This window comes from Callospermophilus lateralis, chromosome 2 (genome assembly GCF_048772815.1).
Source record: "Callospermophilus lateralis isolate mCalLat2 chromosome 2, mCalLat2.hap1, whole genome shotgun sequence".
Taxonomy (NCBI): Eukaryota; Metazoa; Chordata; class Mammalia; order Rodentia; family Sciuridae; genus Callospermophilus; species Callospermophilus lateralis.
In genome coordinates, this window is record NC_135306.1 from 189,346,107 (window position 1) to 189,366,416 (window position 20,310).

At 38.7% G+C, this 20,310-nt stretch overlaps 1 protein-coding gene across 1 annotated transcript in view; it reads left to right on the top strand.

Moving 5' to 3' along the window:
• The first annotated feature begins 928 nt into the window (after positions 1-928).
• The window catches only part of Hsd17b12 (hydroxysteroid 17-beta dehydrogenase 12), a 149,881-nt gene continuing 130,499 nt past the window's right edge, over positions 929-20,310 (top strand). The window contains exon 1 of the mRNA XM_076847071.2: positions 929-1,222. Within this exon, the coding sequence (XP_076703186.1) occupies positions 1,063-1,222 (160 nt within the window). The 5' untranslated portion in view covers positions 929-1,062. The remainder of the gene's footprint in view (positions 1,223-20,310) is intronic.

Genomic DNA, 20,310 nt, shown 5'->3' on the forward strand with positions numbered 1-20,310 from the left:
CACAATTTCGCAAGGCCCTAAACAACTTAGAGAGGCTCTGCCTCAAAAATTAAAAAGGGTTGGGGATGTGGCTCAATACCTGGTTCTAAAAAAAGAAAGAAAGAAACTCCACTCGTTCACCCCACAAAAACGGGACGCGGGGGATTACAGAAATTTTTCTTTAACCCACAGTTAGAAGGTAGGTTATCTTTCCAAAACTAATTGTTCTGCAAGCCGTATTCCTATGGTCCACTTTTCGTTTATCTTACGGTTCTTCTGCCGTTCTGAACTAGAGTTATCTGACTGCAGCCAGCTGTTTGTCTTGAACTCCAAGTAGTTGGAAACGACCAGCTGTTTCATGCATAAAGCGGGTGGGAGGCCAAGTCTTTAGAAGAACCTGAAGACGTGAGTGTAACCAGAGCGAATGTGTGCGGTGGGGAAAGGCACAGAAACAGGGTACTGCAAGCCTTTATCCGGAAAGACTACGGGAACCACGACCCCACACTAATAACCATACAGAAGTGTGTAATACAGAGGTGAAAATAAAACCATGGCTCCACGCACACTTCCTACTACAAACTTCCCATTCGCTGGCCGCTTCTCTGATCCAAAGTGCATCTTCAAACCAGGGCTAAATCAGGCTGGATCTGACTGGCCAATCAGAAAAGCAGGACCACCGCAGCCAATGAGAAGCCAGGGCGCTTTGGTGGGGTGAGACTTGCGGCCCGCGAGGGGAATCCTGTAGGACTTGGTGAGGCGATTGGGCGGGACTGATACTTGATTGGCAGGTGAACGATCCACATTCTTAGAACGGAAACGCCACACGGTACGTGCAGGTGGGGGTGTGGGCGGGGCAACAAGCCTATCATTAGCCAATAGATGTCCCACTCCTAGCAGAGGGAAAGATAAATCACCAATGGCAGCACGTATATGGCGCCGTGGGCGGGGTTTAGGCTCAAAGAGTTCTACGAAAGGTGCGCGAGTGTCGTCCTCGCAGTCACAGCTGGCACCTCCTTCCGACTTCATTCATTAGATTTTTTTTTTTCTTCCATTCACGGAGGTAGAAAGGCCTGCTCGAAAGCCATGGAGAGCGCTCTCCCTGCTGCCAGCTTCCTGTACTGGGTAGGCTTTGGCACCGTGGCCTACCTGTCCCTGCGCATCTCGTACTCGCTCTACACGGCTCTTCGCGTCTGGGGTGTGGGTAACGAGGCGGGGGTCGGCCCGGCGCTCGGTGAATGGGCAGGTGAGTCGGATGCAGCGCCGCGCCCTCCCTCCTGCCCCGGCTCGCGGCTCGGCGGGGCCCGCACTGACCAGGACCGGTGCTTGGCCTTCCCCTCCCCATCTTCCCTCGCCTTCCTCCCGCTCCCGTGTCCCGCTCACCCGCCCTATCTCCCTTCGCCATCTTACGGCTTGCTCAGACTTGTGGACTTTTAAAATACGAAATACGTTGCTGGCTGAACTCTGGGAATCTGAAGTGGGAATCTAACTTGGAAGGTGCTAGAAATCTGCCTGAACTCTGAGGGGCTTGTGTCTTTGAAGCCATTCCGGGTTCGTGGCCGCAGTCCGGCGGCTTCCTACTCACCTTGAGCCTCTCCTTCCGAGTGCTTTTAAAAGAAAAGTTTTTGAAAACAGACGCTGTGTTTAGATGAAAAGCCTTCAGTTGACTTGTTAGGAGTGAGGATGGGGCAGGGGTGTGGAAACGTTAAATTTCACCCTCTTTCGGATTTGTGGAACCTTGCCTCCTAAATGGAAATTTCATGTAATTTACAAAACCCCCCTTTAAAAAAAAAAAAAATTCTCCCTAAACTTTTCTGGCGTTCAAATGAGTAGCAAAAGCTTATTGCTTTCTCAGAACAATCGCTCTTCACGTTGCAATCAGCAACATTGCAGAAGGTCGTTTGTGGGGAAAAGTATCCCCAAGAAGTGAGCTGAACCTAGTTCCAGCCAACTGGAGGACTTTAAAAATGGAGGACAAAGGTCGGATTGGAGAATTTGGAAAAATTACTTTTTTTGTTCTCCCTTTTTTCCCTCTTTTCCTGCCCCCCCTTTTTTCTTTATTTTCCCTCTGTTTTGGCTTTTTAAATACAAAACAAAACAACAACAAAAAAAAAAAACCCAAGCGTTTGCTTATGACATTCGTGGTTGTTCTTTGATGTGATTATTCATTTTGATGTTCACTTCTGATTTTATTGAACTTTGGTGTGGTTAGGGTTGCTTGCAGACTGAGCTTAAGTAAGATACACGAATGTTATTCCATATTATCTGTTCATTCAAAAACACTTAAAACAATTTATTGGGAAAGACAAAATAATGTTAACCTTTTGGGATAGCAGCCTACACATTAGGAGAAAACATACACAAGTAGGAATGGGTGTATAAAATCTTTCCCTGATGTAAGCAGCTATTGACATAACACTTCACAGTACTTGTTATTCTTTGATAGTATCAAAGAAAGACTTTCAACTCTTTCATATAATAATCAAATTATAATTTCAAAATTGACTCACCCAATTTCTTAGTTATTGGTTTGGAAAAACCTGTTTGTGGACTTTGCCAACAGTTACACAAGATACTAAAGCTATGGAGAATCAATTATCAAGATAAAAATTTGTGGGCTGGGGATGTGGCTCAAGCCATAGCGCACTCACTCACCTGTCATGCACCGGGCGCTGGGTTCGATCCTCAGCACCACATACAAATAAAATAAAGATGTTGTGTCCCCCGAAAACTAAAAATAAATATAAAAAAAAGATAAAAATTTGTAATTTTCAAACAAAGAATAGTGTAAATAAATTTTAAACTATTTAAAATAATAATTTTTAAATAGTAATTTTTTTTTTATTTTTATTTTTTTAAATATTTATTTTATTTTAGTTATCGGCGAACACAGCATCTTTGTTTGTATGTGGTGCTGAGGATCGAACCCGGGCCGCACGCATGCCAGGCGAGCGGGCTACCACTTGAGCCACATCCCCAGCCCCTTAAATAGTAATTTAAATATTACTATTTAAAAGTAATAACAACTTTAATAACTTTTAAACTATTTAAAATTGACCATACTAATAACTCAAATAGTAAGTCCAAGACATCTATATGTAATGCCTTAGTAAATGTCAAATAATGTAACATTGTCATTTTATTGAAAACATTTGGCTCGAGGGGAAGGAAATTGATAAATAAGAGAAGGGTTTATATAGCATTTAGAATTAAAACATTGGGGCACAGAGAAGATCATGGTATACCCTGGATTACTGGAGAATCTTAATTTTTTAAGCTTTTAAACAGAAGCAGTGATCAAATTGGTATTTATAGCATTATTTACATGTGGCCTGGATCTACAAAAAACAAAACCCTCTACTTCCTTAGTCTCTCCAAACAGGGAACCTTTTAAAAACAAAGGAAATTAAGATAAACACATTTTAAACAGGTTCTTTACATCAGTTGGAGGTGGTGGTAGACACTTGAGTAATTAGGGTTTAATTACCTAAAAATAGGTAATTTGTTTAACCAAAGTTATGATTTTTACAATTAATCTTTATGTATAAATAATACTAATAAGATGTCTACTTTACAAAACGGTCTGTTTATTCCTGTGCCAGCCTGGTGGGAGATAGTATTTGGGAGGCATTGCTTAATTGTACTACTCATTTAATATTTTCCTCAGTAATGTGTGTTGAATTGATAGTATATTTTTATTCTTGTTATTCTTAAATCTCTTCATGTGAGTAAATTTAATTTTCCTCAGATTTGGGATCTGAAGTTCAGGGACTGTGGATTCTCAGTTTTTTTTTTGTTTCCCACAGTAGCTTGCACATTCAGATATGAGTTCTTCTAAACTTAAACTTGGAAAAACCCTGAAATACAAGTATGCTTTGCCATCAATAAAAATATTCTAGGCCACAGATTCACAATACCTTTATTTCATTTATTTATTTTTATGTGGTGCTGAGGATTGAACCCAGTGCTTCATATATGCTAGGCAAGCACTCTATCGCTGAGCTACAACTCCAGCCCAAGGCCACAGATTTTTAGTTAAGTTTTTAAGACCATATACTCATTACTCTTCACCCCTGATTCCCCTCCCTTAATTCCTCATCAGGAGTTCAATCGACTTCTCTCCTAGTTTTCTCTCCAGTCATGTTCCCACTCAAGTGAATCACATTGGTTCTACTGGGCTCCTAGTAGGTAGGTTTAGCCAATCTAGAGGGTAGGATTCTTTTGCCTTTCATACAGGTACTGTATTTCTTGAAAGAACAAAGAGATCCCATGAAAGTGGAGCTTCAGTAGTTTGAAGGTCAGTGTAATAAGTAATCAAAAGATTGCCAATGAAGGTAGTCAGTTCTTACTAAGGAGAGAACTGTCATTACTGCTGATCAGTAAAGAAGGTAATCTGTAGAATTTGGTTTGAACATGGATAAACTTTGCATTTATTTGTGCAGTTTCTATCACTGGAGTTCATTAAAACAATTGCTATTGAAATAGAGATGATAGATGCAAGGGCAAGGTAAGCATACTTCCAAAGTCAAGATATTTGATAACTTTAAACATTAGATGGCACTCTGAATGCCTGTTTAGTTTTGAATGGAGAAGGTATTGCTCCAGATAGCAAAGAATAAATTATCCACTAATTATTTTATTAGTGAGTTAGATTTTTTAAAAATAGCTTCTTGAGATGCTATTCATATACCTTACAATTTATCCATTTCAAGTGTACAATTTAAGATTTTTATTATGTTCACAGGATTGTGCAGCCATCCTCAGATCCACTTTCAGAACATTTCATCCTCTGTCTTATACTCCATTTGTTCTCACTGCCTAACCCCTACCCACTCCATCCCTAGGCAGCTGCTTTGCTACGTGGATTTGCCTTTTGTGCACATTTCATATAAATGGAATCATTCAATATGCATTTTTTGTGTGTGACTGACTTTTTTCATTTAGCATAATATTTTATTTTTAATATTTATTTATTAGTTTTTTTAGGTGGACACATAATCTCTTTATTTTATTTTTATGTGGTGCTGAGAATCGAACCCAGTGCCTCACGCATGCCAGGCTAGCGCACTACCACTTGAGTCACATCTCCAGCCCCAGCATGCTATTTTAAAGGTGCATCCATCTTATAGCATGGAATCATTTTTATTGCTGAGGAATATTCTGTTCTGTGGAATGAGGTTAGATTTCATGTAGGGCCTTCACCTCTGCATTTTGCTCTCTGCATATCTGCATTAGCAAATACTCAAGGTGTTGCAGCTTTGGGTGCTGATGGAACTCATCTAGATCTACAATAGTCCAAGGTTTTTTTAATTCAGTGGTTCCTGAGCACTTATAAAGGACATGTTGTGCTGGAGTTCTCTGGAAAAGCCATTCATCAAAATTGCTTAGTCAAGCTCCAGCAATCAAAGGATTTCCAAGATTACCAGTCTGATCACATTCTGTTTGCCCATTAGATACATATATAGGATTTACCTGAAATGGCTCAAGACTGCTGAAGAAATCAGAACTTATCAATAGGGCCTTTCTTTAGGATTTGAGATATCACATGATTTGAAGAACTACATATGAAATGTTAATTTTTAAAATTGGCAAACCCAGAGGAATATTAATAACTACCATTTGTTGAATACTTGAAGTATGCCAGGCACTTGACAGATATTGTCTCAAATCTCTCTTTGAGCTGTACTCCATTTCCCCTGTGAATAAGGAGGAAATGAATGCTTAGTTAAATAATTTTCCTCGTCTATAGTTTCACAGATGGAGAATTGCAGATAGAAGTTGAAGCAAAGTTATCCATTCTGCCAAGATCCCCATGCTTGTGGTGGTGATTGGCTTATAGATTGGATGAGTTGGGAGTGGATTTCTTTATACCCTAGGAACTTTATTAAAAACTTTTTGATTCAAGGCACACTCTAAAATTTGTACATGCTTGTCATCTTTGGAAGTATTGCAGAATAGTTGGTTCATTTTAGAATCACGTAGCTGGTGATTTTCTTCAGATTTGTAATCATGAATCTTGTTGAACATTGGAAGGTCACTGAGAGGCTTAGTAAAACAAATGGTTGCACTGTTGTCATATGTCTGGACTTCAAATATTTTCTGTTTATGATGCCAGCATTCTCCAATAAATTAGTGATTCCCTAGAGGTCCAGCTTGGTGAATATAGCATGCTCCCTATTGACATTCAGAAAGTCCTAGTATCAGGGAGTAGGTATCTGTTTTTAATAATGAGCTGATGTTGGTCATAGTACCCATTATAAGGACCATGTTTTTCAAAAAATCAGAGCAGGTGAAGTCATAAAAGTTTTTGAGTACTTATTCATTCTGCAATTTAGCTCTCAAAAGGGAGTCCATGTGCCTAAATGGGTCAAGTTCTTCATATTGAAGTTAGCAGGGCAACCTTAAAGTTCTGGCGCCAGAGGCTATGAAAGAGGAAGTCGACCAGCTGGCAAGCAGACCTGGATGCTCTTTGGAGGAAAAATCAAGAGGGACGTGTCGCAGAATTAGAGATTTAGTCCCTGTACTGTGATTTAAAATCTTTCTCCCCTTACCCTCACGGGCCCTCTTGTCCCTGTCCTGCCTTTTCTGTTTTCCTTCCTTTATGTGCAACACTGACTTTCCTATTTAGAAATCAAACATTGGACCTTGGGGACCCAAACCTATACTTGGATGCTAGCTCTTGTATTATTAGCAGGTTTCATAGGATTGTTGTAAAGGTAAATGAAAAAACTTATTTTGTGTAAATCATGTTAACTGTGCCTGGCACCAGGTGTGTAATATTCATAATATTATTTGTCTTAGTAGCTTCATGAGCTAATTGCCAGAATAAGGCTTAATAAGAAAAAGGAAGGTGGCTGATCTTCAGAAAACAGAGATTACTATTGCCACTGCATCTGAGAGTGTTGGGCTTCAAAACTGATTTTTATTTTAATTGGTTGAATTGAGTATAATGTATTTATTTCAGTTTCAGAAAAAAAGGTCCTGATTTTAATAATGAAATTTATAAGTCCAGAATACATGGTAAATGGATTTGCATAGATAAACTGTAATACCATTAGATGCTATTTATAGAAAAGGGTAAGTTAAAAGATGTTGAAAAAAATAGTGGGTCTTTTATTTCATTTCTATCCTTGTGATCCTTAGCAAAAAATCAAAATACAGCAGTTCATATGCATGCTTCTGGGATACATTGAGATTAAGGCTGAGGAGGCAGGGCAAGCAAAACCTTGGGGGAGTGTGTGATATTACACTTTTTCATTTGCCCATCTCTCTGGAGTGCTAAGGTTCAAAGAGATGACAAACAGTAATCAAATGTACACGTTGTGGAAAGAACATTTGCTTGGTTTTGTGAGAGTTTGTGGGGGAGGTAATAGAGCAGCCCTTGGGAAGCTTTACTGAGCTGAGATCTGAAGGGTAAGTGTGAGATAGCTCTGTGTAGAGTGCAGAAAGAACAGAAGGAAGAGCATTCTTTTTCGGGGGTGGTATTGGGGAATTGAACTCAAGGGCACTTAACCACTGAGCCACACCCCCAGCCCTATTTTGTATTTTATCTAGAGACAGGGTCTCACTGAGTTGCTTAGCGATTCCATGTTGCTGAGGCTGGCTTTGAACTTGTGATCCTCCTGCCTTAGCTTCCCAGACTGCTGGGATTACAGGTTGTGCCCATCACACTCAGCTGAGGCAGGAAAGAGCTCGGAAACAGTGGGCATGATGTTGCATGATGTTGCATGGGGCTTGAGAGGAAGGAAGGCGTCACCAAGCAGGGCCCTTTCATCTGTGTCCTAAGAGTGATGGGAAGCAGTTGGGGGGATTTGAAGCAGAAGGATAATGTTGTTGAGTTTGTACTTATGAAGAGAATTTCACCATTGTGAGTAGAATTTCACCATTTCTTTCTTGGGGAAGAATCAAATCACTGTGGTATGGGAAGTTTTCTTTGCCAGGGACTGAGTGATGGGGCTGTTGAATGAACCCTGGAACCAGGTTACAGCTTTCTTAAGGTTAACTAAGCCTGCCACAAATCCCTATCAGAAGGAATGTTTTGTTTGATATTTTGATTTTTTTTTTTCCTAGCAAAGCAAGACATTTACCCTGTCTCCAACTGTCAATTCCAGGGATACTGTCTACTTTCTAAAAAGTTACTTTACTACAGTCAGGTAAAATTATTTCTATTTAAATAACTCAGTCATAGGAGGAAAGGAGGCAAGGCTAGACAATTTAAGAAATTGAACTGTTAGTGCCTCTCAAGGGTATTCCATTGAGAAACAGTATTGCTGACAACAGATGTGCTTTGGAGTCAGTGGGCACAGGCAAGCTTTGCTGCTCACTAAGCTCTTTGACCTTGGGCAAAAATGGTCAACCTCTGAGCTTAGCTTCCTTCATCTTTTATTTTTTTATTTTTATTTTTTATTTATTTTTTTTTAAAGAGAGAGAGAGAGAATTTTTTTTAATATTTATTTTTTAGTTCTCAGCGGACACAACATCTTTGTTTGTATGTGGTGCTGAGGATCGAACCCCGGGCCGCATGCATGCCAGGCGAGCGTGCTACCGCTTGAGCCACATTTCCAGCCCCTACCTTCATCTTTTAAATGGGAATGATAGTTTTCAGGATTATTGTGATTGTTATGAAATAAGATGTAAATGAGGTTCTCATGTAGTCCTTTGCACATTTTTATGGATTCCAAATAACATGTTTAAGAACATCTTTTATTTGTATAAAGTACTCTTATTTGACAAAAAGGAATTGTAGTTCACTCAGTTGACTGTGGAAAAAACTGAAGTTAGAAACATATAAATTAGTAGATGACTAATATGCCTGCAGAAGAGTTACTTGGTGAAAGATTTACTATCAGTTTATTTATTCGTGACTCCTCTTTAGTAAATCTTAGATAGGGTGGACTTAGAAAAATTTGGATAGATCCAATTGTTCAGTTACATTTGAGAAAACCTTTCAATCCTTTTTGTGTCGTCTTCTCCATGTGTAATGTGTTAGGAAAGCCCCTTGATTCCAATTTCAGAATAACCAGAGTCCACTCATTTCTAAGCCATCAAGAGCTCTTGCCCTAATAACAGTAATAGCCTCCTGTCTCTCCACATTTGCTCCCCTATGGTTGATTCTCATACAGTAGTCAGAGTGATCTTTAGAAGACTCTGGTCAGATCATGTGATGCTTGCCCCGATCTCTCCAGTAGCTTCTCATCCTACTTGAATTAAAACCTGAAATCCATCCTGTGATATTAAACAAGGCTTTAAAACCATTTGCCTCCTTTTGCCTCTGACCTCATCTTCACCCACTTTCCCTTTTACTCCTGCCCTTCTTTCCACACTGACCTCTTATTTGTTTCTTTTCTTTTTAACATTTGAGCCACATCCTCAGGCCTTTTTTTTATATTTTGTTTAGACACAGGGTCTTGCTGGTGTTTAGGGCCTCGCTAAATTGCTGAGGCTGGCTTTGAACTTGCAATCCTCCTGCCTCAGTCTCCCAAGCTACTGAGATAACAGTCCTGTGCCATCACATCTGGCTTTATTGTTTTTTGAACAGACCTGGCATTGCTATCTTGTGTCCTTGGCCCCCCACCCTCACCCTGCAGATAGTCACGTAGCTGACTCTCATTCAAGCCTTTGTTCAAATATCATCTTCCTAAATGGAACCTACCATTTTACCTTTAAAAAGACAGTCCTCTCTCCCACACCCCCACCTTGATCTCTTTTACCCTGCTCTACTTTTCTTTTTTGTTAGCATCCGTTCTCATCTCCTGTCCTGTATATTTTGCTTTTTTATGATGTTTCTTGTTTCTAGAAGTAAGCACCATGAAGGCAAGGATTGTCTTTTTTGTTCACATATTAATCTCAAGCACATAGGACAGTGCATGCACACAGTAAGTTTTGACATGTAATCGTTGAATACATGCAAATATCAAGTTATTCAGTATATTTGAGATTAAGAGCTAGTGTATTTTTATGAATTGTCCTTCTACATTCCCTTAAGTTTGAATAGTGACAAATTTAAGAATGTTGGTCTTTCAAAAATGAAATTATTTAGTCTTAAAACAGAATACAGACTATAACCTCAGGCAGAAGTTGTCCTAGTATAGGCTCTGGAGCTGGCTTACCTGCTTTTTGAATCCTGGCTTTGACAGTTACAAGCTGTGTCACCTTGACTTTGTGTGTCTCAGTTTCCTCATTTGTAAAATCAGGATCTATTTGGTTTGCAGTTCTGGTTAAATGAGGTTAAGTGATTTAGCGGGTGTGAACACTTAGAACAACACCTGACATAGTAAATGCTGATATTGTTATGTCTTTTATCACTTTTGTCTGTGGAGTTGTCCATCTTCTCTTTTTTAGACTTTTTCTTGAATTTCTAATGACTTGCTGTATATATATATCCCTCTGGGTAGTGATGAAAGATTTAATCCTAGCATGTTTAAAATTCATCTCTCCAACTTGTTCTAAACTTCCTATTTATATCACCACCTTGCTCATCACCCAGGTCTTTATCAGAGACAACAAATTCAGGTGTCTCAGGCAAGTAAAGGAAATGAGAGGAGTGGCCAGAGGAGGTGCATATGTATGGAGAGATGTTTGGCTGCTCAAGGGTGGTGTGCTTGGTGCAACCCCCACTCAGCATCACCCTTCAGCCATGTAGGTGTAGACCTTGAAGCTTTCTTACAAGAAGCCCAGATCTAGATTTTCATGTGGAGAGTTTCTTAAATTTTAAGGTTCATGCAAATTTCTCAGATTTATTGTGTGGGCTAAATATATTATGCTAAAGGGCCAAATTCAGCAAGTGGCCAGTTTGCTTCTTGAATTCCTAGAATCATGCTTTCTTTCCCACAGTTGGACAGGAAATTGCCAGGTCATACTGAATCTGCCATCACAGGCTCTTTTGCATCTACATTGCCCTAATGCATTTCCTACTTACCAATTCTTATGCACCCTCTTTATTAACCTTAGTCTTGCAAAAATATCTCCAGTAGATTACTTGTTAACTTTACATACACAAAAAAACTTTGGCATCTATGCAAACATCAAGCTCCTCAGTGCATTTTGAACCTGCTCTTGTGTCTTCTTCTGGTGACTTCTCCAATATGTATTCTTCTTTGGATGAGTAGCTCATGTCCCGGACCCTCCCACCATCTCCTGTATGGAAAACCTTAGTAGGTTTCCTTGACTGTTCGATGTTGGTTACACTGCCTGAAGTGCCCTTTCTCCTGTTCCACATTCTTTCCACGGTTTCATTTTGTGAGATTTTACCCATATTTTAGAGTGCAGATTATGAATTTTTTTCCTTGGGGACTGCCACATGGCAGTCATTATGTACTTTTGGAGCTCTGATAATGACTGTTCTTTTATGTGAGTTTACTTTTTTTTTCCTATTCACATTTGTTACGTTAGTTGTAAGATACATGAGGGCATGCATTTGTTCTAAACACATTGTGGTAATGGGGCTTGATCCCTGGGGCACTGTATCACTGACCTACATCCCTAGCCCTGTTTATCTGGAGAAAGGGCCTCACTAAGTTGCCTCAGTCTCCTGAGTAGCTTGGATTACAGGGTGTTCTACTGTGCCCAGTTCACCTTTGTTTTAAATTCCCACCTGAAAAGATAGACTGGAATGAAACTAAGACTGGGTAAGCAAAGACTGGTTACAGAGTTATGGAAACAGGGCTATGAAAATAGCTTTGAAAGTGTGAAATGCAGCTAAGATCAAAATTTTTTCTTGAGTGGCATTGAGGTATCAACCTAACCTTTCTTCATCTGTGATTTTAGGAAACTGTTACAGAGCACTGAACACTCTGCTGACTTAATAAAATTTAAATATTAATACATTTTGGTTATGTATTACTTGTCTCTAGATCTTCATTACAAAACTGTTGCAAATAGACTTTCTTTTAATAAGAAAATTTTTTCCAATTAAAATTTCTGTAAAACTTTGCTAATTGGGAATGCTGAGATAAATTAGTGAAAAATTCAGTTCTAGGAAATGTAGGTCAAAATGTAATTTTTTATTTGGAAGGCCTAATGAAATAACCCCAAACCTTCTAGAACCTTTAGACTTTTAAAAATCATTGGGGACGTAGCCAAATTCCCTGGAAAATTTCTTTTGATTGTAAAGACATGGAATGGTGAGTATATAGAGTGAATAATTGCAAAAAAATTAAGTATAGAACATTGAATATATAGTTTATTTGCTTCATGGAAAGAAGCAAGTACTACAGTTAGTTGACAGGATTCACAAAAGTGCAGTTAGTCATTTTGTAAACTTGAGAAAATGGAAGGGTTGTGAAGAGGTAGGAAAGAACAATGATAGAATAACTGAAGTGGAAGAATTGTTAGCAACCTCTTTAGTTGAACTAGAGGAAAACAAGAGCAGGAAGAAATGATGACTTGCTCACAGTCTTGCATCAGTTAGACAGTGGCAGGCAAGATAGTTCAGTGGCGGGGCTGGGGATGTGGCTCAAGCGGTAGCGCGCTCGCCTGGTGTGTGCGTGGCCCGGGTTCGATCCTCAGCACCACATACAAACAAAGATGTTGTGTCCGCCGAGAACTAAAAAAATAAATAAATATTAAAAAATTCTCTCCCTCTCTCTCTCTCTCTCTCTCTCTCTCACTCTCTCTCTTTAAAAAAAAAAAGATAGATAGTTCAGTGGCGAAGGGCAGAAACTGGTGGCTATACCTATGGTAGATTGAATGCTGGGAGTGATGAGCAGCAGGCGCTGACAGCAGGGTAGTGAAGAGAGTAGTCAGGGACAAAGTAGGGGAAAAGCGGAGGTGATTTGTGGTACCTGTTGAACTTTCTCAGTCTGAGATGCTCCAAAATCCAAAAGTCTTTGAACATATTGTACATGGTACTTGAAAAGTTCAGGTTTTGGAGCATTTCAGATTTCAACTTTGTGGTTGAAGGATGCTCAGCTGGTAAAGTTTATGCAAATATCCTAAAATCTGAAAAACTCCGGAATTTGAAACACTTCTGATCCGACTTTTGGAGGCCCAGCCTGTAACAGTGAGAACGCTGGCCACACATTCCTGCAACTGATATGAGGAAAAAAAATGGCCCTTTCAGACAAGAGTCTGAAGCCGAAAAGAAATGATGTGTACCTCTGTAGTCCTGAGGGCACCCTTATACCACATGCTCTTGGTATACCCTATCTAGACATTAGGAGTGGGGGAATTTGTTCTTTTTATGAAGTGGTACGAGTGAAGTTGTTTGCTCCAATATCTCTTAACTACAGTCTCAGTCCAAACCACTGATAATGTTGACACTGAATTGCCAAAGAAATATATTGTTTTAGTGAATGCTTCTCAAGGTGGCCAGGAAAGGGTACAGTAACTTTTAGAAATTTAAATAAACAGTTTTAAAGTTCCCTTAACATTTTTATTATGTATAAGACTCATTCTCCAGATTGGTTTTTCTCTAATGACTGACATTAACTGCTCATAGCCAAGATAGCTTCCAGTAGAAATATTACCAGGCTTGCTTTAATGATAGCTGAAACTCCAGTCCTGTCACATAAACAGTGCTAATGCAATAAACAACCTCCCCTAGTCTTGCACAATCTTATACTTTTGCTTTGGAACAGAGAGCCTGCTATTGCTTATCTGTTGTTGCAATCCTGCCATTGCCTGACGTGTGAAAGGAGGTGATAATGTTTAGATAATGTGAAGAAAAAACCAAACCAAACCCACATCGGGATGGACAACATTCACACATTGTGAATTAAGGGAGGCTAATTTATGAAATGTTGACATCTTAAATGATGACATCTTAATTTACAAAGTCCTTTCCAAGTGTTTTTTAAGGATGCCCACAGCAACCCTGTGAGGCAGGTTGAGGTTGGTTTTGTTATTTTCATGTAATATACCAGGATAGGGGGACATACATTGAGGGGTTTAAGGGTTACACAGCTAATAAATGGCAAAAGAAATTGAATTTAGGTTTTCTGACTTCAGGCTCCATGTTGTTTGCAATTTACTGCCAGAGTTCCTGAGTAAGGGTGATTTATTGCAATTTGGAATACTTGCACAAGAGCTCACAAGTTGGAGTGTTCCTCAAATGTTGCTTGAATGTGAAAGGTCTGTTTATGTCATGGCAATAGACCAAATACACAGGTCGTAAAGAATCAGTCAGGTGTACTTGTTAAAAATAGATTGTAGGATTTCACTACAGACCTGCTGAATCAAAATCTCCAAGAAAAGAATAGTTATTCTCAAGATATCATGCAATTTGGGAAACACTGTACTACGGTCAAGCTAATCCTAGAAGAAGGCAGGAGGTTATCCATGCAGACTTTTTAGCCAAGTAACTATTCTTGATTAATAATAGATATTTTTTGGTTAATGATAGTGTTAAAACTTACAATGATTTCTGTACTTAACATTTTCTCATAATTATTATAGTTAACTAGTAATTTAATTTTAAGATTAAAAAAAAAAAACACTTAGAACTTCAGCATATTCCTATGCAATGAGAGCAGTAGGTAGCAGGCCCAGTATTTCCTGGTCTTTATCAGTTGAGGACAAAGGACTCAGTAAGAATGGTTTTGGGTAAATGCAAAATAATAGAAGATTTTGTTCCTTGCTTGTTTTGAACCCAGAGGTGCTTAACCTGAGCCACATACTCAGCCCCATGTTTTGAGTCACATACTCAGCCCCATGTTTTGTTTTGAGTCAGAGTCTCACCACGTTGCTTAGGCCTTCCTAAGTTGTTTTAAACTTTCTATCCTCCTGCCTCTGCTTCCTTCCGCCTCCTGAACTGCTGGGTAGAAGTTTTAATTTGCTTTTGGTTTAAGTAGGTCCATAGAAGCATAGCTGAGGGCTTTTTTTGTTTTTTTTTTTTTTTTTAAAGAGAGAATGAGAGTGAGTGAGAGAGAGAGAGAGAGAGAGAATTTTTAATATTTATTTTTTAGTTTTCGGCGGACACATATCTTTCTTTGTATGTGGTGATGAGGATCGAACCCGGGCCGCATGCATGCCAGGCGAGCGTGCTACCGCTTGAGCCACATCCCCAGCCCCCTGGCTGAGGGCTTTGTAAACGTAACCATAAATAATTGTGATTTTTTTTGGGCTGGGGTTTTGACTTGGTGGTAGAGTGTTTGTCTAACACGTGTGAGGCACGGGGTTTGAGCCTCAGCACCACATAAAAATAAATGAATAAAACAAAGGTATTGTGTCCACCTACAACTAAAACTTAAAAAGAATTTTTTTTTTAGTGGCTCTCTTAGTTTATTTTTATTACATTGAGACAAAAGAAAGTTTTAAGTCTGTTTTCTTTCCTTATTAGTGCAATTTCAAAAATTATCTTTGTTGTGAAATTATTAATTTAAGATACTTTTTGACAATGATTCTTAAGGAGACAGTAGACTGGAGAGACTAATCCAATCAATTTATTTATTTATTTTTGAGTCCTAGAAATGATGAGTTAAAAAGGAAAATTCCCTTAAATTCAGCCAAAAAAATTTATACTTTAATTGGCCATCTGGATGATCTTTGTAGTGATTAAGCAGTGGAGTTGGGTCATTGATTCAGCACATACATATCCATTGTGTGCTGATTATGTGGCAGACCCAGTGAACATAATGTGAGTGAAAAATCCATGGCCTCTACCTCACTGGTGTAGCAGAGGACGCACATATTACATACTCAACTCCAAAAAATGTAAAAGGAGCCAGTTATATTGGCAATAGCTTAGTTCAGGAGCTTACAGATGTTTTTTGGCAGGGGTGGGGGCTCGTAACATTTAATCCAACGCATGGAAGAACAGTAGTAGAAAGAAGGGGATAATGTTCACAATGGTAATAAGATGATGTTTATTAAAAATCTTAACATGGATCACATCTTATTCTAGCTAACTGAATTAAATCATTTAACCAATAAGGTAGGTCTTGCTAAAATTCCCATTTTACCGAAAGCAAATGAAAATATAAACACGTTGAGCAATTTGATTAAAGCCCCAGGGCTCTTAAGTGGAGGAGCATCTGAGGTTTAAACAAATCTGTCTCCTTGAATGTCCTCTCTTAGCCACTACACTAAACTGCATTGACAAATTAGACATGGTTGGGTGAGGAGGGTTGGGCACAGGACAGTATTTCGGCAGAAAGAACACCTTGGGTGAAGACTTTGATGCAGGAGAAAACATTAAAGGAACTGGAGACTGCTGCATCTGAAAGTTCTAGGAGAGTGGGAGGAGATAAGAGTAAGAAATATAGAAAGGAGGCCAGACCCTAAAGGACCCGGAGGCCATGTAAGGGTTTATTTATCATAAGGACAATAAAGTCTTGGGTAGAATTTAAACAGCAGAATATCATGATGATTAAACTTTGGATGATTTAATTTGATATTTTGGAGAATGGGTGTAGAGGGAACATCCCTGGAGATGAGGAAATCACCAGGAAATTGGCGGAGGTAAACCAGCTATTGGCGGGGTGTTGGCTTAGGTAAAGGGAACAGGGGCAGGAACTGAGAGAGGGAGTCAGATGAGAGATTGGAGGTGGAGGTCATGGGTTCTTACTATAGATTTATGATTTTGGAGGTAAGGGAGATAGCAGGTGGGAGGTGTTGGGGCTGTAGGCACTGACAAAGTACAAAAAAAATGAGGTTAATTTCTGACAGTTTCTGTGTGTATGTCATGCATTCTTACTATAGATGAGCACCAAACTGAGCCAAATGTGTTCCAAAAGTTCCATGCCTCAGTCCTTTGTTTCAACCATCATTTATAATTGTCCTAAATTATATGCTGTAGTTTATAGTCTTTAGAACAGTTTGGAGCCTCAACATGTAATATTTTAGGAAAGAGAGCATTATATTTAAACACTCTTGAGTGTAGCACTCTATGCTGTAGTTTGGTGGTAAATTTACTATTTCCTTTTTTGGACAGGAAGTATAGTGGAATGTGCACTAGATTATCACAAGACTGGAGTCCTTGTCCCACTTATTAGTAAAGTTGTGGAATCTTTGATCAACCATTCTATTCTTTTCATCTGTCAGATTTGTCTAAAAATCCTCACCTTGTCTGTCTTCAGAGAAGAGTCTTTGGGAACAGTGTAGAAAGTACAAAGCATCATGCACATACAAGGTTTTGGCCTTTCCCCACACTTCTCTTTTTAATTAGAAACCTAGAAATAGAATTGCCCCATGATTTGATAAAATTGTGTGGGGTTCAGATCACTTCAAACTTATTTTGGGATCAGCTGCAACTTTGTCGTGATCAACACCTGATTATCTTTTTGATGTGATTATCTAATATATGTCAATTTTAGAATATAACTGGGAACAGATTTTTTTCCCTATAACTGTGTTTCTGAACCAACTAATTTAACCACTGTGTTAAAGAAGTACCTTAAGCTTCAACTTCATTTTTAATTTTAGTTTTATTTATTTATTTGTAGTTTTAGATGGACAGTATGCATTTATTTTATTTGTTTCATTTTTATGTGGTGCTAAGGATGAACCCAGTGTCTCATGCATGCTAGGCAAGTGCTCTGCCACTGAGCTATAGCTCTGGCCCCCTTAATTTTATTTTTTTTGCAGTACTGGGGATTGAAGCCAGAGTATTAATACTTGGCAAGCACTCTACCACTGAGCCATACTCCAGCTCTCAACTTTATTTTTAACATATATAAAAGGTATGGAAATGGGCTAATATATAGTTAAATTATTGTTAGTACAGTGTCATTTTAACTACAGTATAATTGGAAGATTTTCATAGCTTGACATAATTGTTCCATTATGATATTAGAAGCATTAGAAGAGATGATTATAAGTTCCTGTCATTTCTCACTCAATTCCTCACTGTTCTCAATTCAGGCTAAAGAGCATTCATGTTCTTTCAAGATTTTATAATCTCATCTTTACTTAAGGTAGGTTCTTACAGATTGTAACATTGATGACACACTAGGGCCTTTCAGGTATCTAAAGCAGAAGTATCACCTTTGATGTGAAGAAATATTTTTCAGAATGTACTTGTAGTTTTTTTTTTTTTTTTTAAAAATAGCAAAGATTAGGACTCCATTCATGTCCCCTAATAATATTTCCTTCAAAATATATTCTTTGAAAATTGTGAATTTTTTAAAATTTTACAGATTATATGTTAATATTTCTGTGAATGGAAACATTTGCTTTTCTCTTTTTGTGTCCTTATTGTAGTTTGGGTTCTCCCAGAAACATGTTGAGACAGGAATTAAAGTATACTCAGTTTGTTTGGAAGACAATCCCAAGGAACACCTGTAGGGAGTGAATCAGAGAGGGGAATTTGGCTAGCAAAGAGGGCATTGTTAACACTTGATCATCTCATTGCAGAATTCTGGAGCTAATGCAGAACTCAATTTCTTACTTCACTGAACTTATCTCACTACAGGGGCCAGAAAGCTTGGATATTTAGACACCAGTGGCTGCTAGTCACCTGCAGGGCTGTTGTTATGGGAGCATTCACTAGCATTTCTAGTCTACCAGCACTTGGAGGTTCCTAGCTTTAGCTAACTAAGAAAGTCCTTTGGGCAAAGAGATGCCTTTGGAATGTGCTCCATTGTATGGTCAGGAGAGACAGGCAGACACCACCAGCTTAGCTGTAATAACCAATACTTAACATTTGGTTTTATTTTCTTTAAATAAAGCAACAAAATAGACTTGAGGAAAGGGCGGAGAAAAAGTTCATTCCAGGAGATAATGAAAGAAAGAACAGTACATTTGAGTCATATGTGTGATGTACATTATATTCTTTTGTTGTTAGTGGAAGTTTTGCCACCTTTGAGGATGGCTGATAGATTGGCCTACTTTAAACATTTTTAACATTTTCTATAAATACACATGACTACCAACCAAACACTAAATGGACTTCATAGGTATGTGTTTGTGTCACAATATGGAGTAATCTCTTTCTCTTCATAATTTAATTCTGAACGAGTAGGTGGGAGATGATTTCCACTTGGTCAGTACAGGATTAGTGCAAGATATGGGGAAGTTGTGGCAGATATTGTTGGGTTCCTTGTTAACAGTATCTCAAATTTATATGGGTTCTGGATACTGGATAACCGTATACTTCAGGAATATTGGCTCCTTTATCCCAGGGCCCAAATCTTGCTCATCTTGTGACACCTTTGTTCAAGCTCATCTTAGTGATCCTTTTTCCTTCCCTTTGGTCATGGTTGATTTAGGAATGGGCATATCACGGTTTCGATCAATAAGATGTGAGAGGGCTTCTGAGAGAGCATTCCTGAGTCTAAAAGGGAGGCACAGAAAGCATGGTGTTATGTGAGGGTGTGATACTAGCAGACATCCTGGGGACCAAAGGGAACACGCACTGGGGGCAGAACTACTACTGCAGATTGTGGAGCAGAAAGGTGGAAAACACCTGGACTGTGGTGCCAGCACTGAGCTGATGATTTGCCCACCCTGGAGGTGCCTTACACTTCCTGTTAACTTTGAGATGACAAATTCTGTTTTTCTTAAATTTTAAATTTCTGTTGCTTGCAGCATCTTTAAGATTCAGTAGAAGAGGGGGAAAATTTTCTTGTTTTGAATGAAATTTATTATTGATTTAAAAGTTCTTTAGATTTGGTTGAACTTTGTTGTTCATTTGAGTACTAAAATTCATGAAGACTTTGACATAGAATATGAAAGCAAACCTCACTAAATAATAAAATCTTACTCCTTTAAAAATAAGGAATAAAGTTTATCTTGAACAGCAGTAATATAAAGCCCAAGTAAAATGATTATAGGGCAATAAGAAATTCATCCTCTCAGTCTCTGAAGACTGGTCATATACTATGGCTTGGGGTTCAAGGAACCTAAGCATCTGTGTATAGAGTTTGTGTGGTGCTTGGGATGGAACCCAGGGCCTTGTGCATGTGAGGCAAGCACTCTACCAACAGAGCTATATCCCCAGCCCTGAAGTATCCCTTCTGATCAGAGATTCAGCAACGTACTCAAACTTTGCCTTAGGAATGAAGGTGTGTGTGTGTTGCACATATTTTTCCTGCCTTATTATTTTATAGATGAAATATTCATTGATTTTAAAGACAACTGTTCCTTTGTTTATCAAGATATATTATTATTGCTGACTAGTATAGGAATCTGATTTTTTTTTAGTTTATCTTTTAGCTGTAGTTGGACATAATACCTTTATTTTTACGTGGTGCTGAGGATCGAATCCAGGGCCTCACACGTGCTAGGCAAGTGCTCTACCGCTGGGCCACAACCCCAGCTCAGGAATTTGATTCTTTAATGATGGACTTAAGACAAGCATGAGAATAGAAAAGCTGTTATTATCAGTGTTAATCTGGAAGTTTTAATGCTTTTTTTCTTTACATTTTCTTACATTTTTATATTATTATCACTTCTGTT